A 22837-nucleotide genomic window follows, 5' to 3' on the forward strand; every position below is an offset into this window, starting at 1 on the left:
TCACAGCTGAAACAGCTTCTGCTTCCTGATTTACGCTGCGGCCGCCCTTCCCACTCAGCGCCTCTTGAGAAGAGGTCACATTTGTCACCAGAGTTCCGTGCTAGGGTTTCACAGCCGGCTTTTGACCATGCCTGTCTTTTCTCTAGTTAATTTGAACACATTAGCCCTGCTGGTTCTGTTCAGACTCTAACTATTGGAGTAAATGAGATTTATTTAGGCAGATATGCTGCTGAAATCCTAGAAACTGATAGTGCGTATTTTTTTAAAAAATTGGCTCCATGTTTTGCTCTGGTTAAGGTGCTGGAAGAAAAGTGGGTTTCCTTCTGCCCAGAGCCCTGTTCTTAGCAGCCTGGAGTTACTGATTTCCCATACTGATGGTAAAACTGCCAGGTAACAGTCTACACAGATCCTAGAGACACAAGGGAGGTGAGGTAATATCTATTTTTGGAACAGCTTCTGTATGGAGAGCGACAAGCCATCAAGGTATATAGAGCTCTTCTCCAGCACTGTGTAACTCCAAAGGTTCTCTCTCTTACCAAGAGATGTTAGTCCAGGAAAATTCACCACCTCACCCAACTTGTCTTGCTAGGATCCTGGGACCAGCATGACTACAACAGCCCAACAGATACCATGATCTTGGAGAGGTGAAATCCTCTCTGCAGTCAAACCATGGGTTATTTTGGCCCAAAGCATCCCATCAGTGATTTCATGGGTGTGCTAATGGAGAGGGGTCATTGGAATGTCGATTGGTGTCAGATTGTTAGAAGCCTGTTACTGTTCCATATACTCAAGGGAAGCTGAGTTCCTTAACACTGTCTCTCAGCACTAGGGTTCCTTGGTGCTTTAAGTCACAGGGAAGAGATGCCTTTATGACAGTGGTGGGCAACCTCCAGCCTGCAGGCTGCCTGTGAACCACTGGGATCCACCTGTGGCCCACCGATGCCCTGCTGCTCCCCCCGCCCCACACATCTCTTGCCCATTGGGGCATAGGAGGCCTGTACTTTCCTGCTCCTTCCCCTCCCCTAGCACTGTCAGAGCAGCGTGAATCACCTGCTTTGTGCTCTGTCCCCACTCCTACCCTCCCCCCTCCCGGAATTGGAACACCATGAATCAGCTGTTCCCGGCTGTTCCATCTTGGGGAGGGAGGGGGAGGAGCAGGGAAGTGTGGGGCACCAGAGCCCCAGTGAGTTAAAAGCCTGGAGGAGGATCTGTGGACTGCAGGTGGAACTCCAGTGGACTGTGGGCTGCTGTGCTCCACTGAGGTGAAGGAGGACCGCTCCCATGGCCCACCTGCTCTTCCTTGTTGCCCATCTCTGCTTTAGGTGGTGGACACAGTGAAGTGTGGGAAGGGATAGCGGAGTCCATGGTGCTTTTGTATATTCCATAATGCCACAACCGGGGGCGGGTGAAAATCCTGCACTGTGCTCTGTACAGAATACGGAGCATGTTAGTTTTGAGTTGAGCCTGGTGCTCACTCAGAGTGTTTGGATCATGCAGGTTCACTTGGCTGAAGCAGTGTTCAGCCTGTGATCAGTATGTCTGGGTCTGCGTCAGATGTGTTCCTGAATTCCTCCTCCACACCCTTTTAGACTATGATTCCACGACAGATAAAACTCCAGCACCTTCAGGTCTCGGCCAGTGACCCGTTCAGTTCCGTGGTGGGAAACCAAAGCCTCACGGTGGAGTGGAAGGGGAGGGGTGGCAGTTTCTTTCCCAGGCTGGCTTTGATCCATAAGGATGCAGTGATTAGTCTGTCTCCCAGATGTTACTCCAAGGCAATTTATAGCTGTGGTTAGGATGCAGGGCTATTCTGATGAGTCAGTATCATCCAGCAGTGCACCCGCTTGCTGGATTGAATGGGGGCAGGGCAGGGCGGAGTGGAGCTGTAGTTACCTTCCTCTTTCTCATTTTGCTAAGTATGGAAAACGATGTATAATCTGCAGAATGTTTTGCATGAGCCGAGTCCACTTGGAGGCTCCAGTCCTGGAGAGCCCTTAAACCCAGGCCTCAAATCTCACCAACTTCAGTGAGAAGCATGTGCTCAGAGCTAAGCGACCGCTTGAGTGTTTTGCTGAACGGGAATCAGCTTATGCATATATGTAAAGCTGAGCATCTGCTTTTCTGAGTTGGGGCTTCAGTAATGGAATGATGCAGGATGCTTTCAGACATGCATATCACAAGACTTTCCTGTGGCTGAGTTTTTTCATGAAGAAACGATAGCAAATCAGCCCCTCTATATATACTGGGCCCTGTTAGGCCACACTGACACTATTTTACACAATCCCACAAGAGATAAAAAGCACTGTGCCAGGGTGAGATGACATATGGCCTCCATTCCCGTGGATATCTCAGTGTAAAGACAGTAACAAAAATGATCCAATCCCTGTCATCCTAGAAATGGGATCTGCAGAATATGTTCACCCCGTAGCCAGGTGTCTGACGTTTTCTGTCTGCTGTGGCTGGCAGGTCTGGGAGTGGACCTGGTATTTACTACAGTGATTTAAATAAGAAGAGTAAAAGATGAGCTGCCGGAATCTCTGCCATGTGCATTAGTATGCACTGGTGTTCACTGTGTGGCTTTTGTAAACGTAGCTCAAAGCAAACCGTATTTTATTTTCATTTGCAATCGAAGCCCTGTTCCATGGCCTCGGGCTTTTTGACTGACATTAAAGAGCAAAACAGCTTTCCCTGTGTAATAAACTACACACCAGGTAGTACCGCTCTTCCTGCCTTGCTTGCACCATGGTAAAATACTGACATATAAATGCTTTTGGTGAGGCCAGATCTATTAAGGCACCTGTCCGAAAACAAAGCATCAAACAATAGTCTGGCTCACCTTGTTTGTGCCTTTTGTTGTTTAACTCTTAACATTCTTTACTGTTTTGCAGAATCTGGCTCTTGGGTCCAGAGCTGTCGGATCTTTGCCACTGACCTATATCTCCAAGGTAAAATGAGGCTGGTGCCTCAGAGCTGTTCTGCTGTGGGAGGAGGTGAAATGGACCCAGAGATGAGCTAGAGACCTGCCCAATGCAGCAAATTGTAGGAGTCCAGAGCTAACTGCTGTATACATAACTGGGTAGAACTAGTGAGGATTTGTTCTGCCAGATGATTTGTCACCAAAAAAATGTCCTTTTCATTGAAAGCAAAACAGTTTGAGAAATCTAGTGATTTTGCAGAACTGTTGTTTAGCAAAACCCCCCAAATTCAGCATGGCCAGAGTGTCAAAATATCCTTTCTTGGCATTTTATGGACATTTCAGGGTTTTTTTTAATTTTGAAACCACTTTTCAAAATTAAATCCATTGGGTGGGGTTGGCTTAGAAGTGAAAAAGTTGATGTTTTTAAAAGCTGGAAATGGGAACAATACATTCAGCTCAGTGTTTCTTAAACTTTTTGAGACCATGGAAGACCAAACAAAAAATATTTTTTGTGCTGAACCTCTATGAAAATTTTCTTAAAAGAAAAATTGTTGTCAGACCATATAAGCAAACAAACAGCTACGTTTGTAGCAAAATCAAAAAGAAGTCATTTAATCCGGTATCGTACCACATGGTTGTCATTGTAAAATGGTTATTTGTTGTAAAACTTTGAATCGTTTTTCCAAATGCTCGTGACATACCTGTGAGTTGTACGTAGAAAACCAGTGTTCCACAGAACACAGTTGAAGAAACACTGGTTCAGATTGACCTGAAATGAATGATTCCTTCAGCAGTTTGCTTAGTGTTTGTTCTGTTTTTAAAATCTGAAGTTGCTGAAGGACCAAGCAGAGTGTCTGATTCTTGCTGGCTTGTCCTGTGTCAGGTCTCTCAGGGTAGCAAAGAGGGCCACATTTCCTTTGTAAAATGACATCACATAGGCCAGGAGGATGGCTGGGGAGGAAGGAGGGTATTTCAATAATAAGGAAGGCCGCAGAGCTGCAGAATCCGGAAGCCTTTGTGAAGGGCAGAGTTCAGGTTGGGCCTTACACCCCAGGAACGAGCTGCTTGCAGAGGAAACCTAGCTGGAAGGCAGCACTTTAAACACATTTCGCTGCTCAAAGGTCCCTCCTGGCTCAGCATCTGATCTAACCTGTGTTCACATGCGTAGCAGCACCTTTTATCAGCTTAAGTAAATAAGAATCAGGAATGAGGTGTCATGGAAACTTCACCCAGTGCATCAGGTGGCTGACTGAGATCCAGCGTTGGGGGGGCTTGCTGTTAATTTGTAGTGCCAAGCAAGCCTGGAGGGCCCCAGATGAGGTGGGGGCCCCATTGTGTTGGGTGCTGCAGAGATAGTGAGAGACAGTCCCTGTCCCAAAGAGCTTAGTAGAGGGAAACCTTTTTCTTCCTGCATGTCTCTCCTATGACACTTCCCTGGAGACCTGAATGAGCCTTGGATTCAAAGCTGCACCAGACTCTGTGCGACCCTCTTGTGTAAACCTGGGTGTAAATCTCTACACTTGGAGTTAGGGAGTGATATCCAGCTCACCCCGCTCATCGCGCCAGTGCCTGGAAGCAGCGGTGTTGCCAGGGCGGCAGCCAGCGGTACTAACTGTGCTGAGAACGTACCCGGTGGGCTCCAGCGGGGGTGTGGTTGTGGAACCCGCATGCCAACTGGGCGCGGCTTACCGTCCTGTCGTGGCACTTAGATAGAGAGATTGAGTCTCCTCTGCAGCCTTAGCTGAGAGCCAGCTGGCTTTGAGCTCCACCCCTACAGGCTGCTTCACTGAGTTCCAGGGGTCCCAGGTTTGAGCCCACCTCTGGGCAATTACACTTGGCACAGCCAGCGTGGTGGTACCTTGGTTATGCTGCAGTTTTTAGCGAGCTAGCTTGGTGAGAGCTAACGCCTGTATGTCCACATGAGCCGGGACTCACCCCCTAGTGCTGGTGTAGCCACAGCGTTGGGGTCTGCTGACACTTCAGCCTGGGAGTGTGAACTCCAGCTGCAACTGAGCTAACCCACTGAAGAGAGCCACAGTGGTCTGAGCCATGGGTAGAGCTAGTCATCCCCCAATATGTTCCTCTGGCCTCAATGAGCTTGTACGCAGACAAGCTGGCCAGGGTTTCATCTATTTTTTTCACCCATGGGCGGAATAAAATTTGTTATGTGCACCAAGACGTGTGGATGTGCACCACCAGTAGAAACGCATTGCCAGTCGTGGGTGCTCTGTTAATCAGCTCGACAGCACCTGAATTTCTCCTGGCCGACTGCCCAAGCGTGCAGCTTACAGGAGACGCTGCAGATGGCCTTTCCCCCCTGCTTGCACCACATCAACTTCTGATCTTAGCATGATCAAAGCTTGCCCAGGTGCGTCTCCTCCTGGTGGAATTCACACCTCCCTTTACGAGTAGCATCTCCAAGTGGGGATTCTGCAGGCTGCTCCTTTTCCTGTATTGTTGGCTGCTCTGTTGTTTCAGGGCCTGATTCTCTGCTTGTTTGCCCAGCCCCAGGCAGTTCTTTACCCTGCATTGCATCCCACCCAGGAGGTTTGGTCACACAGCACACCATTCTGCTCCACCATAACTGCATGTAGAGCAAGGAGGGTGGTGAATCAGCTCCCCCATGTCTGTGTTCAGTGTCTGTTCCCTTCTGTTGTTTTTAGCTCCACCTAAGAGATAAGGTTATGGGTTCAAGAGCTCGTGGGCCAGAACTTTGGCTCAGGCTTAGCAGTGTCCCTGCTGTGCAGACCAGTAGCAGTTGCTGTCCTCTGAATGTGTCTAGCCAGGGTCCCTTGTGCTAATTTCCAGGACCTGCCCAATGAATGCTAAATAGATTAGGGGACTTATAGAAAGGAGTGGAGGGGAACTCTGTTACCATGGCTGTAGCCTCATTCCCCGCTTCATACAACAGGTGCTAGTGCCCAGGGTGGGTGTGAAGTACTGCTGAGCACATGGTGGCCACTGTGTTTGCTAGGAGGCAGCAAGAAGACTGGTAGTGTGCTTAAGGCACTAGCTGGTGTGTGGGAGTCTTGCGTTTAAATCCTACCTCTGACCTAGTTCAGGTTCTTTGTGTGGCCTTGAGAGAGAGTCACTTAATCTTTCCATGCCCCTCTCTGAAAGGTGCATCTTTCTCTACGGCTTTCTTAGTGTTCATTCAGTGCTCATGTCATACAGGGCCAGGACTGACGAGCTGGAACAGCCTCCACTGGAAACACCATAGAAAACATTACTTTTGTAGCACACCTTGTGCCTGAAATTCCTCGACAGACAGCCATGTGGCTCATTTCATGGCTCCATTGGCCAGGGATTGTATGCATCACCTTAGTGCTTGCAAGTTCCACCTTCTGGATCTAGGAAGCCTGGGGTGGGCTATAAATCGGTAGCCATACAATCAGCTTTGGATATTTGTAATTGGAAAAAACCCAGCAGATCTCTGTTCCTGCTGATTCAGGGTTTATAAATTAAGCTCTGGTGATGCCCTGCAGTCTCCCCCATTTCAGAGGGACCATCACTTATACGTTATATGCATTTGAAATGAAAATTGCTACAGCAATGGATTCAGTCATAAACTGCAGGGCTGGGTTATACCCATGGCTTTCACTGCCAATTATAAACATGCCAGAGCAAGGGAGGCTTGCTTGAGAAGGCACATTGAAAGTATTACTGACGGGTTCAGAAGCAGAAAGCTTGTCAAAATAAATACACTGTATAAAGACCATGCCTGGAGCCCTGGCCGTATGTCCCTGGCATAAATGAGTCCTACTCTTTTGAAAGTGACCCCTGCTGTTTTCCTTCAGTTTTATTACTGCACAGTGTGCTTGACCCAACAGAAGCTGGCACTCCCAGGACTCCAGAAAGAATCTGCATCCTTGTGGTGCAGTGTGGCTGGCCCTAGAGTGGAGGGCAACTGAGTTCATTTACTACCTGTGGTCTGTATCAGATCAGATATGAATGAGCTCCTGAGAGCTAGCTTAGCAGTGGGGCAGCTTTTTGTGAGTAGCAGCACTGCTGAACTTGCATCAGAAACTTCACTCTGATGTGCACAGGATATATCAGCTTCTAAAGGCCAACTGTCACTCTGCTTGTTAACAAGTTGCTGGTGGTTTTGTAGCGGTGTGGCTTGCCGGGCTGGCTGCAAGGCAGGCCTTTGCATGCATGGTGGCGGTCTGTTTCCAGCAAAAGAAGATGCTGTAGTAAAACAGTAGCATGGCGGGGTATCCGCATCAGAGATTTGGTGTGGAAGGTGGCAGTTCTAGGAGATCTGCATCAGCACGCCCATGTGTGAACATGCATCTGTGTTCTTCACTGCATTCACCAGAACCATGTGGAAGCACACAAGGGATTAGCCGTATCCATAACCTAAATCTGCAATTACAGGAGCCATATATCTTGTTAGCTGTACTGTGGCCAGGTCGCGGGTGGGTGGGTAGCCTAGTGGCTAGATCGAGTAGGTGTGCCAAAATGGTGGAGGGAGATGCTGGCCCAGGAACCCAGAACCACTCCCTTGCAAGAAAGGAGGAGGGACAGAAATTGTTCTCCCTGGCCTCTGAGGACAGGACAAGAAGAAATGGACTTAAACTGCCGCAAGGGAGGTTTAGGTTGGACATTAAGAGAAACTTCCTGACTGTCAGGGTGGTTGAGCCCTGGAATAAATTGCCTGGGGAAGTTGTGGAATCTCCATCACTGGAAATATTGAAGAGTAGGTTAGATGAACGTCTGTCAGGGATGGTCTAGAAAGATGATGCTTGGCCCTGCCATGAGGGCAGGGGACTGGACTCAGTGAGGTGCCTTCCAGTTCCATTGTTCTATGATTCTATACTCTTTAAGTTATACCCTAAGTTAGGATTTCTCAGGGTTTTTCCCCTTTCCCCAGAGGGGCAGGGTGGGGGCTTACGTGCTCCTCTGGCTGCTGAGCAGGCAGATTGTGGTCCTTCTGCTGACGCGCCTCCTGCCTCCTTGCTAGCCAGCCCCAAAGTGAGCCAGGCTCCTTGCCTTTCTCTTCCCTCCAGGCCTGGCACTGGTTGCAGGTAAAGCGAGGCGGAGCTGGCTGGGCCCAGAGGCTGTCTTTCACCCCTGGGATGCCAGGCCTGCCATTCTCCACTGCCTCATATACAGCTCTTTCCCCAAAGAAATACAACAGCAATTCTGTTCTAGCCACGGGACATTTGCGCAGGACACAGCTACGTTTGGAGAGAAGAGTGTTCTTGAGTAGGACACAACTGAGACAAAGATTTGTGTGAGTAAGGATGTGCTGATGAGCCCTTGTGACATTCATTTTGCTTTGATTTGCACTCTCTTCATCTCCTCCCCATTTAGCAACTGCCTTAGCTACAGGGCTGAGGACTAGAAGACAATTCATCCTTCCTAGTGGAGGCAGAGGCTAATGTGCTGTATTTTAAAAATCTTTCTCTCCAGGTCAGCATTGCCACCCCGAAACAAAAGCCGAAAGTCCCATTCTGTTTTGGTGAGTGTAAAGCGTGAAAACGGGAGGGGGAAGCACCAGAATTCCCAGAGCTGGTGGGACCTGCAGAAAGGGTGGGGCCAAGTATGGAAGAGGTGGGGCCTAAGGCAGTCAGCCTTTAGTGCCACTCTGCGCGCTGCTTCTGCCCAGGGCCATGTGGAGCAGTGCAGCTGTGCTGGAGCAATGTTTCAAAGGGGTCGGGAGCTCTGGGACCCTTTGTAATGCCAGGCCATGGGGCATTTGCCCACTTCTGTCCTCGGGTCTCCCCGCATTAGCTCCCATGCCTGGAATTGCCAGGAAGAGGTGTTGTGGGTCTGGTTTCCTGTCCTGGGGCCCTCGGCTTTACTCAGGCCATAAAAGTTCCTTGCTTGCCTGAGCACTAAATTCACCTCTGACTTAAAGCAGCAGAAACAACTGCTGCTGTACATACTTGACCTAAAGGGCTTGTGGGTGGGGGACCCACAACTTTCAGTACGTGGATGCAGGGGCCGTGAATCAGTACCAAACCCAGAGCTAGTCACATATTCCCATGCTGTGACTGAGCTGGCTTCCAGAAAGGCTCTGGCTGCTGTGCTACATAATCCCATGTGCCTGCAAAGTTAAAATAAGGGGAGTGCTGTGATTTAATTCCTTGGTGTTCCAGAGCCGTGATCTCCGCTGTCACAGAGTGCCATGGCAGCAGTGCACATGCAGCAGGATTGCAAGGACAGATGGCTCCAGGGGAAGCACAAGTTTCAACAAAACCTTATGCAATTCAAAATGTCTCAAGTTTTTCTATGCAGAAATCCTGTGAGAATATTTCCACTGACCCAGCTACTGCAAGCTACAGAGTCCCCGTAGCTGAGAAGTCAGGGGAGGGGGAGAAAGCGGCTTTTCAGATTCCTATGGAAGCTCTGTTAGGGGTTGGCACTACCTTGGATTGTTTCAGATGAAACTCAAAGCTGTGGTTCTGACCACTGGCAGCCATGAAAGCTCCCAGAGCAGCAGTAAGCATGTTACTGTGAGGGCCGTGATTAAATTCCAACTCAGGTCATCCTGTTCTCTCCCCTCTGCGGTTTTAGCTGGATGTGAAATTCCTCACACCCAGTCCTAAACCATTGTGTAGTGTGGCAATGTGCAGTGAAACAACTGCCATGCTGTACCCCAGAGGCAGCTGCAGCTCAGTGGTGGTTCCTTGCATACTCTTTTAACAGGCAAGTGGCTGGAAGGCTGAAATAGATAATGCTGACATGGTTGTGTGGGGTTGGAAATTGAGACATGCTGCTGATGTACAAGGTACTATTATTGAATTAGTTTAACCCTACTGAGCACTGACTGGGGTTCCCTCTCTTTTTTTTTTATCCCCTTCTTTGATAGTTATCAATGCTTTATCACAGCGCTACTTCTTACAAGCCAGTGATCAAAAGGACCTACAGGACTGGGTGGAGGCTCTGAACCGTGCCAGCAAGATTACGGTAGGTTATGCCACTGTCACTGTTGTCTCCATTCGGGCCGTGGTGCTGTCAGAGAAGTGTTTGGAAAAGCCATGTTTAATTTCCTGCTCTGACCTCATCCCCCGTCCCTGTTCTGCAGCCTGCTCCAAGGTAATGGCTAAGTCTGGCCAGAAAATGGGTTGCTCCCGGAGCCAGCGGAGTCCTGTGTCTGAGCCGCGCTTGATGTGGGGTTAGTGCTCCTAGCTCTGCAGGAAATTCCTTGTCAGATTTTTGAGAGCTCGTTCTGTTTTAATTAATGCTGAGGTGGTGATTCATGACCACAAAACCAAGGAGAGAGCTGAAACCCTGCTCTCAGCTAGCTACTGCTCTGTCCTTTGGTCCTCTTAGGAGCTGCCACAATCCATCCACGTTCAGCACCATACCACTCTGTGGTATAAAGCAATTGCAGTACAGGTTGAATCTCTGTAGTCCGGCACTCTTTGGACCTGATCGGCGCTGAGTGAGAATTCACTGAACCACAGGAGGTCAATATTGTCCAGCGGCTTTACCAACAATCCCACTGCTCCCTGGGCTCTAAGAAGACATTTAGGGGTAAATTACAGCTAAAGAACAGCTCAGAACACTGAAAGCCAGGACTGGTGGCTGGAAACAAACTTTATGGGACTGCAGGAAACTCGGCCACACCCATGATAAGTGGTCGCCAGGCTGACTAAATCATGCCGGATTATGCAGGTTGCCAGAGGAGGGAGTGCCATAGTAGAGGGATCCACCTATACTACCATCTTCACTGTACCAGAGCTCCTGAGTCCTCTCAACTTCCATTGCAATGAATGGGGCTCCTGCAGCTTCTTGGGCAGTAGAGAGAAGTTATTTAAAAACTCTGCATTCTTTGCTGCTGCTTTGCAAGCTTTAATGATTTGTGTGATTTAGGTTGGAGAAAAGAAAACGCTCCAAGGATAGGGGCTGATCTTTTGGTTATGAAACTTACAAGAGATTTTAGAGCTGGAAAAGGGCCCGGGGCCAGCATTCGAAGTGACCAGCACCTCTCGTTTGAGTCACAGTTGCAGAAGCTACCCTTGTAAACCGTTGGAAGTGAGCTGTTCTGAAAATCTGCCCTCAGAGGAGTGATCACTGTGGCTTCTTTCCCTCTCGCATAACCTAGATTTAGAGAGATGATCATGTTTATAAACAAATATAACATACATAAATTCATTTCCCACATGCCCAGGCACAGCTGCTGCGTGTGACAATGATTAAACCTTTGGAAAAAGAGTTTTCTATGAGAGACACACCCCTGTGTTACAGTAATTATTGAAGGCTGAGGTCTGTGTGTAACTGATTTCTCACTGCTGCTATCAAAGGATTTCTTTCTTGTGCTGAAATAATTTGCTTATTCAGTTTTTCTCCTTCTGGCACGATTGGTCTCATGAGATTTGATACAGCAAACACTTTGTGTAGGGGGTGTAGGAAGAGTCTGACTAGACCAGTATTTCTTAAACTCTTTGAGACCCTGGAACACCAAACTATAATAATTTTATTGCAGAATGCCTATGAAACTTTTCTTAAAAATAATTGTCAAGGCCCCCCCCACCCCCCCCCCCAAAAAAAGAAAACCAAGCAGCAACCTATACAGCAAAAACAAAATGTAGTCATTTAATCAGGCATCATAGCAATGAAGAGGTAACATTGTATCTTTCTTAATAACACAAGATATAGACCACCAGTGTATGATATCAAAAACGTGTCAGAATTGTTCATGGCACACTAGTGTTCTGCAGAACAATAATTTAAGAAATGCTGGACTAAACCATGTGTCTGTCTTTCCCCCTCGTGTACCAGTGCATTTATATAGCCATACGTTAACAGTGGCCTAGTGATTGTGGTTTGCCTTCTCCTTAGCTGTTTAATGCTCCTTACAATGAGAGATGCTGCCTCTCCGTTTGCTGATAATCATTTAAGACTAAAAGTGAACAGGCGTGATAGCGCTGTCCATATACAGACTATTTAGTGTTCAGTTTGTAGACACTGGGTCAGTGACGTGTTTGTGCTGATTAAGGTTCTTGAAGCTCGACCCATCATGAGACGTCAGCAGAACCTAACAGATCCGTTGAAGGAGTCATATGATTTAAAACCAGAAGACTCTACTGTATACTTGAATGCTCACTGTGCTAGATGGATTCACTGATGTATGTTGCCTAGGTTTTTAGCCATCATGCATCAACATGAGTGATGTGAGCAAGTTAAGCAGTGATCCTTAACTCTCTTCCCCAAGCGCTTGGGGTGTGCTTTGTGCTATACCTCTACAACATTGTTGTATAATGAAATACAAAGGATTTCATTGCCTAAGAGGCTGGACTTGGTCTGCTTTTTGCTGGTGCAGATTGCATGTGCAGATCTGGGCCCTTGCAGCTACATGCTCTGATTTGCACCTTCAGCTCGCTCTTGAGTGCAGATTACACTTGGGGAAAAAACCCCCAGAACAAATCCAGAAGCACAGCAGCTGCCCTGTTGGCAATTTCCTGTGTAGTGGGACTAGTAGAAGCAGTGCTTAGTGTGCCTCTGAGCCACGCACTGGGAGTGCTGTCCACCGCTCTGCGCACACGCCTTGCCGCTTCGTGGGACAAGTGCGTGGCAGTGGCAGTGGTGACAGCAGCTCTGGTGACTCGCAGGCATTGAGTTAAAGCCAGGGGAGGGAAGGATTGGGTTATACAGTAAACTCTTTCACATCCGGCATTCTAAATCCAGAACCCTCAAATAACCAGCATTTTAACTGTGACTAACTGTTAGTTACATTTTCTGTAAGTACAGGATAGTGAAAGGAAATGCAAATCAATGCAGCAAATACACTATAAGGTTACAGTGTACAGTACTGCTGTTGTGGGTAGCTAAAGTACTCTGCGTGCATTTTTGTTTGTTTCGTAATGTCTAAGCTTGTTTTTCATTAGTGTTATGCGTTGCTAAATGTACCTCTCTAGTATCCAGAGTGTTTGAATATCCCGCAACCTTACAGTCCTGGGGCTGCTGGATATGAGAGAGTTTACTGTAGTGGGGAACTGGGGTTGCCTGGTTCTGTGGGTGAGGAGGGGAATAGGGTTAGAGTGGGGGGTTGGCGGTGCCTGGCTCTGGGGAACAGGGAGGTGATTGGTTAGCGCAGGGGGCTTGGGATGCCTGGCTGTAGGGGAGGGGTTTGGGTTATATATATTGGGTATGCTGTGAAATTCTGATGAGTGCTGAAGTGTGCCGTGAGGTGGTAAAGGATGCTGAGCCCTGAATTAGGGGGAGGTTCTGAAAGGTCTAACTGAGGCTTTCGCGGGGAGATCCTGACTTTCAGTGGGACCTGGGCCCCTAATTGCCCTTTGCCACTGAAAATCTCACTCTTAATGTGTACGGTGCAAGGCTGCCTTCCTCCTCTCCATTTGTTACTTGCTTGTGATTACCAAAACATTTCTTCAGCACTCTGTATGGGCAGCAGCACAGGGACAGAAGGGCGCTCCAGCTCTTAGGGCATTCTTCTTGGACTTGAGGGAGACAGGATCAGGTCCTCCTTTGACATGGATTTTGCAGGTGACCTTTGGCAAATCACTCGGTTTCCTTGTGTCCTGTCTATACAATGGCGATCCCAGCACTGCCTGGCCTGGCAGGGAGTGCGTAAGAAAAAGGACATTAATGACTGGAGGGACAGTTAGCTGCAAATAGAGACCCTGGCGAGGAAGCTAATAACTGTTTCCATTTTGCAGATGAGAACTGAGTGACAGGCAATGAGCTGAATTCGAACGGGCAGCCTCTAGCCCTGGCACATGCAGAGATTAGGGCTCCCACCCTACAATCCCTTCATGTGTGTGTTGTGAAACCATTTCCGCTGGTTTGGCCCTGTGTGCCAGCTCCTCCAGTACTGAAGTACACAAGCCTTCCTTGTCCGTACTCCAGAAGAGACAGCAGGATGAAAGACAGCGGGTTGTGCAAGAGGCTCTGATCTGGCCAGCTGCTCATCACGCTGGGGCTGTAGGTGATAACCACACCAAGTTCCGCCGGCCCCTGGTGCCCAGGTGTACGCCACTGAGGCTGAGCACACAGGGCTGGGCTCCCGCGGGTGTGGGAACCTTGGGGCATGCTGGTTTGTGTTGCAGCTGCCAGGCTGTTTCTGAAACAGGAAGCGATGGTGTGTTAAGATGCTCATGTTTCCTGTTCCTTTACTGCTGAAGGCTGGCTGCTTCTCTTGGTTAGCTAAGCCTGGCTTTTGAGAGCTGCTTGGAGCTTATTGCTTGGATTCGTATTCCAAAGATTAACTGGTGAAAACGGCAGCAAAACACCTTTCGCTGAGCCTTTCCAGGCTGTATATTTACCCATGCCCAATGTGTTGATTAGTTCAGCACTGGAGCACAGCAGACCATAACCGGGTTCTGGTCCTGCCCAGGAAGTCTTGGACTATTCATGCCTTTTCTCAGTCTACACACAAGCTTGTGTAACCCCTACAGACCTGGGTTGGTGGCAGAAAGGATTGAGCCTGTGACCACAGGGGCTAAAGCCCTGTGGTTGCTCTGCCACACGAGCGAAAGGCCAACTGGCTCTCAGCCAAGGCTGCAAAGCGGAGACTTCACTCTCCCTAATACATGGTTTCAGTGCCTCTGGGGTTACATGTGAATTAGCTCAAGTCAGCTGATTGAGTTGAACTGCTTCACCCCCTTGCATGGAGACCAGTGTTCCCTGTAAGCTGAGCACTTAGCGATTCAGGAGCTGCCCGGCAGGTTAGCAGAGCGCCTGCAGGGGGCAGTATGTGTTCCTGTTGCTGGTGCACATAACAAAATTTATTCCATCCATGGGTGGAACACATTAGAGGGACTGTTGGTGGAGACTCTCATTTCCTTCTAAGGGTGTTTTATTTCAGGCTTGCATCTATAGGATGAACCTCTCTAATCCGGGACTCTCTCTTCCAGCAAACTGTGTAATCTGGCATGATTTTAGTTAGCCAGATGACCACTTACCATAGGTGTGGCCAATTTCCTGTGATCCCATCAAGTTTGTTTCTAGCCACCAGTCCTGGCCCTCCATGTTCTGTGCTGTTATTTAGCTGTAATTTACACCTAAATGTCTTCCAAGAGCCCAGTAAGCAGTGGAAGTGTTTGTCATGTTCTAGACCTCCAGTCATCCCCCAAATTCTCTTGTCTGGCACTAGTCAGGTCCCAAGGGTGCCAGATGAGAGAGGTCCAGCCTGTATCTGTTCCTAATTGTCTTAAGCTAAACAAAAAATAAACCTGTTTTTAAACAAAGGAAGTGTGTTCATACAGCCTTTTTGCACCAGTTTAACCTGCTTTAAAATCGCTCCTTAAGTAAATAATAACAGAGAGGTAGTCGTGTTAGTCTGTATTCTAACAAAACAAACCAGCGGTCACCTAGCACTTTAAGGACACTCAAAATGATTTATTAGGTGATGAGTTTTCATGGAACAGACCCACTTCTTCAGATCTATAGCATTTCCAGTCCAGACACACATATATAGCCCAGAGGTCAAAAAAAGTTGCCATTTAAAAACTGACAAATCAAATACTTAGAACTGAAGGAGACAGGTGGGGATGTTGCTGTGGTAGTGGGGTTGTCTCAGGATGGGGCCTCTTTCCTGTGGCTCTGTACTGAGCACAAATTGGGTTAGTTCCACCCCAAGGTACTGTGTGGGGTGTCTACCTAGTGCCTGAAAAGTCTCTGAGAAAGGCGGTCCGCTTCGCCCCCAGAAATTGGATTGGCCGTGTCTACACGGCAAAGAAAAACCTGCAGCACTGCTTCTCGGAGTCTGGGACAATTGACTTGGCCTTGTGGGGCTAAAAATAGCAGTGAGGACGTTCCTGTGGGGGGTGGGAGGTCAGGCTGTGACGCCTGGCAAAGCAGGAGGGTCTTGCAGCTCAAGTGGGAATGTCTAGGCAGCTTTATTGACACCTGCCGCCTGAGCACTGTGGACCAGTCACTTGACTCAGGCACTGAGTCTTGCTGCTGCAGGTTCTTCTTTGCAGTGTAGACAAAATCCAGTCCTGAGCTGGGAGAAGGGACAGGACGAACTGGTTGGCAGCTTCCTTTGCCCTGCCCAGCCTGGTTCCCCTCCTGCCCTGTTGCTTGTGGTGTGAATCAGCCTATGCGAAACACAACCCAAGTAGAAGGGGCAACTTCCACGTGGGCTTGGCGTGGGTGGTAAAGGAGCACTACCGTTAGCTCCTCCCCCAGTTCAGTTGGATAGGTCATGGCGGATCCACGTCAGCCAGACCTGCTCTTGAGAGTGTTTCTTCTGGCCCCAGGGGGGGTTGTACCCTGTTCAGAGAGTCCACCCTGAGTTCACCTCTCTGGTGGAGAGGAGCCTCTGATGGTAGCCAGAGAAATCCCAGGCTTCAGCTTCAGCTGGAGGGTTGCATCTGGCCAGGCCCAGGACTGGTGAGCAGTTGTGGCTGATTCAGCCACACACAGCGAGGGAGCAGCCCAATGTGTGGCAGTGTTTTCTGCACCCACAGGACCACACAGGTGTGGCTTGGTGGGAGGGTTCCTGCAGATTCTCAGGTGCCTCGGTGAGGAAGGGAGTTGGGTGGTGTGGAGGAACGCATCCCACATAATCGCTGAGTCATCAGTGACGTGGAAGCGCTGGCCACACAGCAAGAAGTAAGTGTATAGGGGAACATCCCTGAGTGCCTCCCAGATGACCAGCAAGAGAAGAGACCACATCCAGGCAGGGAAATGCATGACAATATGCATGACTGCAGCACAAGTCCATGCCCTTTCCCCAGGCCACAAGAGGGCTGCTTGCCAAATTGCAGTGGGATTAGAGCCGCTTTGTCCTGTGGTTCCCTCTCCCTGGTTAATGGTACAACAGCATTTGGGACGGGATGACTCAGCAGGCTTGGAATACAAAGGCAGGTTCCAGCAGCTGCCTTGCGCAGCAGCGCGGGGCTGTCATTTAGCTGGGTTAGACTTGCAAAAGCTAATCATTAAGTGTGGCGGTAACTAGAGCAAGGACAATGAAAGGCGCGTACCTGCACTGGGCTCCACAGGCTGCTTGCAGACTTGGGTCAGGTGATGTTTAATTAGCAAGCTCCTCTCTTTCCTCACAGCTTTCAGCAAACTGCCTGGGATGGAGCCACACCCTCATTACTCTTTATGTGTGGTGGCTGGGGTGAGGCCTCTGAAAAGAAGCCCTGCTCTGTGGGTATGGAATGGACAGACCGGTATCCCCAGTGCAGACCCAGAACCTGCAAAGTCTCTTCATTTCTTGGAGGAGGGGCGGTTTGGACTCACCTGTTTCCCTTGTTCACAGGTGCCGAAGAGTGGTAGTCTGCCCCCAGCCACAGAGATTACGAAGCCCCCCATTGTGCCCCCAACCCAGGAGAAGAAACCCCAGGTGGCCTACAAAACCGAGATCATTGGCGGCGTGGTTGTGCACACCCCTATCTCTGTCAATCAGGTAAGCCGGGAGCGTCTGCCTGATGCTGCCTGGGTGGGGCTTGGTGGCTAGGCAGCTTGCGGCGCTAGCGGAGAATACAGCAGAGTGTGGAGGAACCAGAATATGCTGTGTGAGGAGGGGAGTATCAATGGCCTTGGGGATAAAAACCCCAGTCTGTCAGGCAGGCCCTCCAAATCACGACACTGGCTGAAAACCAAGAATGTTTGAAAACAAATTTGGGTCATTTATTGGCCTCCTGGTTTCAGAGCCTAAACAGTTCTACAAGGGTCATATTTTGCTGCTTTTCTCTGTAACCAAGAGGGGTAGAAATTTCCTCTTGTTTCTTTCCTCGTTTTAAAGCAAGCTGAGATTCTCCTGTGCCCCGGCACCTGGGGCTATCAGAAAAGCACCAAGGACAGCAAGTCTCATGATAAAATCACAAGGGTTGACAGTTGGAGCCATAGTTTAAATATCGCTCCTTGCTTCTCTGGCTGTGAGCCCTGGGAGGAGGAAATATCCTTGGTAGCAGCAGAAGGCTGTGAGACTCCAGCATCTAACCAGCTCCAAGGAGCAGTTCTTGAGGGATGTAAGCTGGCACCTCTCTGCCCACTGAGCAGGGTGTGATAGCTGAAACTATCTCAGGGCTCCGAAAAGAGCTAGATGAAATCATGGAGGATGGATCCCTCAATGGCTATTACCTCGGATGGGCAGGGAGGGTGTACCTGGCCTCTGTGTGCCAGACGCTGGGAATGGGCAGCACCTGGTGTCTTCACTCCCTCTGGGGCGCTCAGTATTGGTCAGTTGGAAGACAGACTACTGGGCTAGATGGCCAGACGGGCAGCTGGGGCAGATTCTGTAACAGGGAGCCCTCGCGGGGTGCGGTAAAACCACTTGTTTTCCTTGGCCTGTGCGGGGATGCGCGAAACTGGTGACAGGGCTGATGTCTTTGCACTTAGAAACTGTGGGGAGTGGGTGATCCAGAAATGTTTCAGAGAGCTGGGGTCAGCTGACGGGAGTGACCAGGAAGTCCCTTGTTGGCTGTGCTTCAAAGCAGCTTCCGTAGCTCAGCATAGAGCCACCATTTTTCAGGCTGAATCTGAGTGGCAGGTGCTTCAAACAGTACCAAACTGGGGACTTTGGCCTGTGTGAGCCTAAATCACACCCTTTTGGTCTGCCTGCCACCTCTGCCCCAGGGAGCTGCACGCTTTGGTGCCAGCCAGTAACTTTTGCATGCAGAATTTTAGTACAAAGCCTTCAAACATGTAGCTTGCTCCAGTTTTCAAAGAGGAGGTAGAACTTGATGCTGAATGGGAGGCATTTCCAGTGGTGAAGTTTTAGTGTGTTCATTGCCGGAGGATCTTGAATGCTTGGGTGTCACCTGTTGTCTGATCTCTGCCACCTGGAGAGCCTGTCTGGAGTCTGCCTCTGACGTTTCGGTCTGAGCTGTCTGGGCGAGAGACTGCCTGACCTTCTCTGACGTGATGCCATCAGATTACCCGCTTCTGCCATTGGTGGAATTGGTTTGCACTTTCAGTTCAGGAAACCAGGTCTGTGCATGTGAAACCTTCTCTGTCGGTGGTTTATAAATAGCTGCACGCAGCACTTCTTTCTCCTCCAAAGTGCAGTCAGCAAAAAGGGGTTTGTGGAGCCCCATGCAGAACTGCAAACAGCCTCCACTTTCATGCCACCTCGCTGCAGCCGTGTCTGTCTCAATTCCCTGGCTTTTGGAAGGCCCAAAGTAGGTCAGAGCCCGATCACCTGCTGGGTTTCTCTAGCCCCAGTGGCGGCTGCTCTCCAGAAGTGCAGCTGGGAGCTGCCTTGGAAGGATGTGGAGACCTCTCTTTCTCCAGTAGTCCCCATCCCATTTCTCTTGACCCATAATCATTGGCAACTTCCACCACAGCAGATGCGGATGTGCTCCAGCAATAGAACTTCCTGTTGCCCGCTGTGGATGCTCTGCTAATCAGCTGGGTGGCATTTGATCCTCTCCTGGATGGCCGCCCAAGCGCTCAGCTCACAGGGAACCATGCTTCTGACTGTGCTTCATTTCCTTGCCCAGGTTTCATTTTTCATCCCTGTTTTGGGATGTTCTTGTTTGTTTCTGTGGGTTTCTCTGCAAGGCGCTGGCTGGCCCCAGCCCCGGGCATCATGGGTGAGGCCTTGACACCTGAGGGGAGAGAACCAAGCTTTCTTTCTGACGCTGACTCCTCAGTTCACCCGAGTGGCCGCTGGCCAGAGTTTCCCCCCTTGCCTGGCACTGACACTAAGCTGCTTTGTGGAGTGCGGGGGACGTCTGTCGCCCGGGTGAGCCGGGCAGCAGCAGCTGGGCACACAATGGTGCTGTGTATTCTGGCCTTTTTGTCCTGCAGGAGCCAGGCTTATTGTCTATTAAAACCAAATGAGCAGCAGTTAAGTGGGCAGCCTGCCATGTGCTTTATGCAGCAAGTAAAGGCTGCTCTGTTCTTCCATGGGAGGGGCTGGAGGTTTGCTCCTGGGTCATTTTTCTTCTTCAAAAAAGCCTCAAGCTCCATGCACAGACCCTGTTGGCTTAGAAGTCGCATTCGCACGGCAGCTGCAGTGTTAGTCGCTGCATTTCTGAGGCTGGGTGCAACAGCCTTTTCTCACAGCCAGGCTGCTCCTGCTGCAGTTTTCTCAGACGCTCTGCCTTGCCTCAGGAAGGAATTTGCTGTCCTAGGTGCAGCTTTGTGGCTCCAGAGAGGAGGAAAGGAGAGTCCTGGTTTTGTTGATATGAGGGAATAAAGCCTGGCTCCTTCTAGCCATTTCACTGGCAGTCGGTGCAGGATTGCTCCTTACAGCCTATCGTCTGAGGAGGTGTCTTCCCTAGGTTAAAGTCCTGAGCAACGCACCTGCCCCACTGCCTTTGGGAGACAGATCCCTTCACGCTTATCGGTTCTTCTTCAAACACAAAGTGCTGCCGGCCTGTGTGCTCCAAGAGACAGGGGAGTGGGCTGCTGCTCTCATTCTGGCCTCTGCCGCTGCTACTTTGAAGTAGTCTCTTTGTGTGCGGCTGTGTGGGAGGCCGAGAGCCACAGTCCAGGCCACACTGAAGGTTGACTGACCGTGGCTCCGCCCCTTGTGACTGTAGCCCCGCCCCTTCCATGGTATCAAGACAGGTTCCCCTTTCACCTTGGCCTGGGAACCACAGCGACTGTTGGCCCTGGTGTGTCCCACACATCAGCAGCTGAACTGCAGAACACTCTGCCTGTCCCCTGGAGGGGGGCCTGGAAGGGAGCGAAGGGCTGGTTCTCGCACAAGTCACTTTGTTTTTATTTATTTGTTTGTTTGTTGTGGGGCCTGGCAAAAATCAAAGTCCTCTCGAGGAGGGCTGGGGGGGAAGGGCAGGAACACAGCTGAGGGTGACATATTGGGGCAGGGTGTCTGGTTAACCACACCGGTCCTCTACTTGAACGTGAATGCCATATAAGGGCAGCCCAAGCCCGGCAATCAAACGGGTGAAGAGCCAGGGCTGCTGCTGTCACATTTCGCTAACCTCAGACTTGTGCTGAGAGGAGTGGGGGCGGGGGGGGGTGGTGACAGCTGTGCACCGTGGTTACAGTTTATCTCTCCCCCTAATTTCTGCCCTAGGAAGGAGATGGGAGGGGCAGGGCGGGGAGCCTGTTTCTTAGAGGTTGTACAGTGGGGGCCGGGAAGCAATGCCACAGCAGCAGGCAGTGGAAAATGTGTCTGTCTGGTGACTTCTCCCATGTTCCTCCCGCCTTTGAGTCTCTCAGGAAGTACCTAGCCACCTCCCCGGATGTGCAGGGGGCAGCTTGAAGCATTGCTGTCCCTCGTTGGCTGCGTGATTGCTCCAGCACTGCTGGTGCGAGAGCCACATGCTGCAGGCAACGCTGCAGCCAGTCCGGCTGTGTCTTGGCACTGCTCTGAGGAGCAGCGAGAGCCCAGATGGACTGGGCTGATGTGCCCCAGCCGCCTCCCCTGAGTGGGGACTCCATATCGGAATCCCAGGCTGTCAGCTGCAACAGAGCATGTGCCCTTTTCTGTCTGTTCCTGTGAGCCTTCCTGTCTGCCAGGAGTGATTCCTGCTAGCTTGGCGAGCAGGATGCCTGCAGCCAACTGGCAGGAGTGGAGCAGCTGGGGCATGGCAAGACGAATGTGGCACTGAGCAGGGTTGGAAAGGGCTGGTGGTCCCTATGTGTCAGGGGCTGAGGAGAGCCCAGTCTGCTGATCAAGCTGCTGACACCCACCTTCTTGCTCTCTGGGTCCCCACCACCCTGTCCTGCTGAGGCAGATCCCCTGGTCCCCCCAGACAAGGCACAGAGTTGTGGTTATCATCCCCCTTGCAGAGCAATGCAGGCACTGTTTAACCACAGCTCTGAGATGATGCAGTTCTGAGACACAGCACCCAGGAACCCAACCCCCAAAAGGGACCAGCTCCCCAAATCAGTCTGTCTTGCTCTGTGTAAAAGTTTTACACGGGGAAAGTTCGTCAGATCGGCCCTCTTTATCAGTGAAAGAGAGAGACGCACAGTGGTTGCTTTCCCCCAGGGAACAATTATTTACATGGGGCCTGTACTTTTATTAAGTACAAACAGTAGCATTTTATCAGAGGGGTGGCCGTGTTGGTCTAGATCTGAAACAACGAAGGGTCCTGTGACACCTTACAGACTAACAGAAAAGTTTTGAGCATGAGCTTTCGTGAGCACAGACTCACTTCATCAGATGCATGCACTTCATCACAGCATCTGATGAAGTGAGTCTGTGCTCACGAAAGCTCATGCTCAAAACTTTTCTGTTAGTCTGTAAGGTGCCACAGGACCCTTCGTTGCAGTAGCATTTTAGTGATTGCAAGTGAAGATGGACAGATCACAGTAAGTTATAAATTTAAAAAGAAAAGAAAGCATGTAACTAGTTCTAACTTTACTTACAAACTTGTTACATGCAGATTCTTACCCTAAACAGCTGTTCTTATTTCAGGCATAAGTCCCAAGCCAAAGATTATATTTTACTCTGACTTGGGTCTCCAGCCCCTTAGTTATTTTCTTCCCCCTCTTAGAGCATACCAGGTAGTTTCAAAAGTGAGCTGAGGACAAAGAGCTGATAGCTTCCCCTTGCTTAAATAGACTCTCTCTTTCGAGTGGGAACCCCTGCTTCCGAAGGAAAAACACCCAAGTGAAAATGGATTTCAATACCAGGTAGTACAGTCACGTCTTTCTAGCACTTACCACCTTATTGACTAACAGGGCAAACAAGCCTGTTTACAAGTCGCTGAGTTGAATACCCAGTCATTAGGGTTTTGGGGCAGCAGTGATAGCTCTCATTAGCACATTTAAAACTATAAATAGACATAATCACAGAGCTGGAAAAGACCTCAGGAGGTCGTCTAGTCCTGCCCCCTGCTTCAAGCAGGATCAACCCCCATTAAGTCATCCCAGCCAGGACCTTGTCAAGCCAGGACTTAAAAACCTCTAGGGATGGAGAATCCACCAGCCCTCTAGGCAACACATTCCAATGCTTCACCACTCTCCCAATATCTAACCTATAGGGTTACTCTTCATATTTCCAACTTAAAATACAAGAATGATGCATGCACCAAAATAGGATATACAAATCCAGCAGATTGTAACATTAAA

The 22837-nt window shown here is 49.8% G+C and overlaps 1 protein-coding gene across 2 annotated transcripts in view; it reads left to right on the forward strand.

The window, feature by feature from the left end:
- The window catches only part of PLEKHA2 (pleckstrin homology domain containing A2), a 58377-nt gene that overhangs the window by 12270 nt on the left and 23270 nt on the right, over positions 1 to 22837 (forward strand). For both annotated transcript variants that reach the window (XM_074981634.1, XM_074981633.1), the window contains exons 3-6: positions 2889 to 2945; positions 8333 to 8381; positions 9735 to 9832; positions 17100 to 17246. In XM_074981634.1, coding sequence (XP_074837735.1) covers positions 2889 to 2945; positions 8333 to 8381; positions 9735 to 9832; positions 17100 to 17246 — 351 coding nt within the window. The remainder of the gene's footprint in view (positions 1 to 2888; positions 2946 to 8332; positions 8382 to 9734; positions 9833 to 17099; positions 17247 to 22837) is intronic.

Source organism: Carettochelys insculpta, chromosome 31 (genome assembly GCF_033958435.1).
Source record: "Carettochelys insculpta isolate YL-2023 chromosome 31, ASM3395843v1, whole genome shotgun sequence".
NCBI classification, from domain to species: domain Eukaryota; kingdom Metazoa; phylum Chordata; order Testudines; family Carettochelyidae; genus Carettochelys; species Carettochelys insculpta.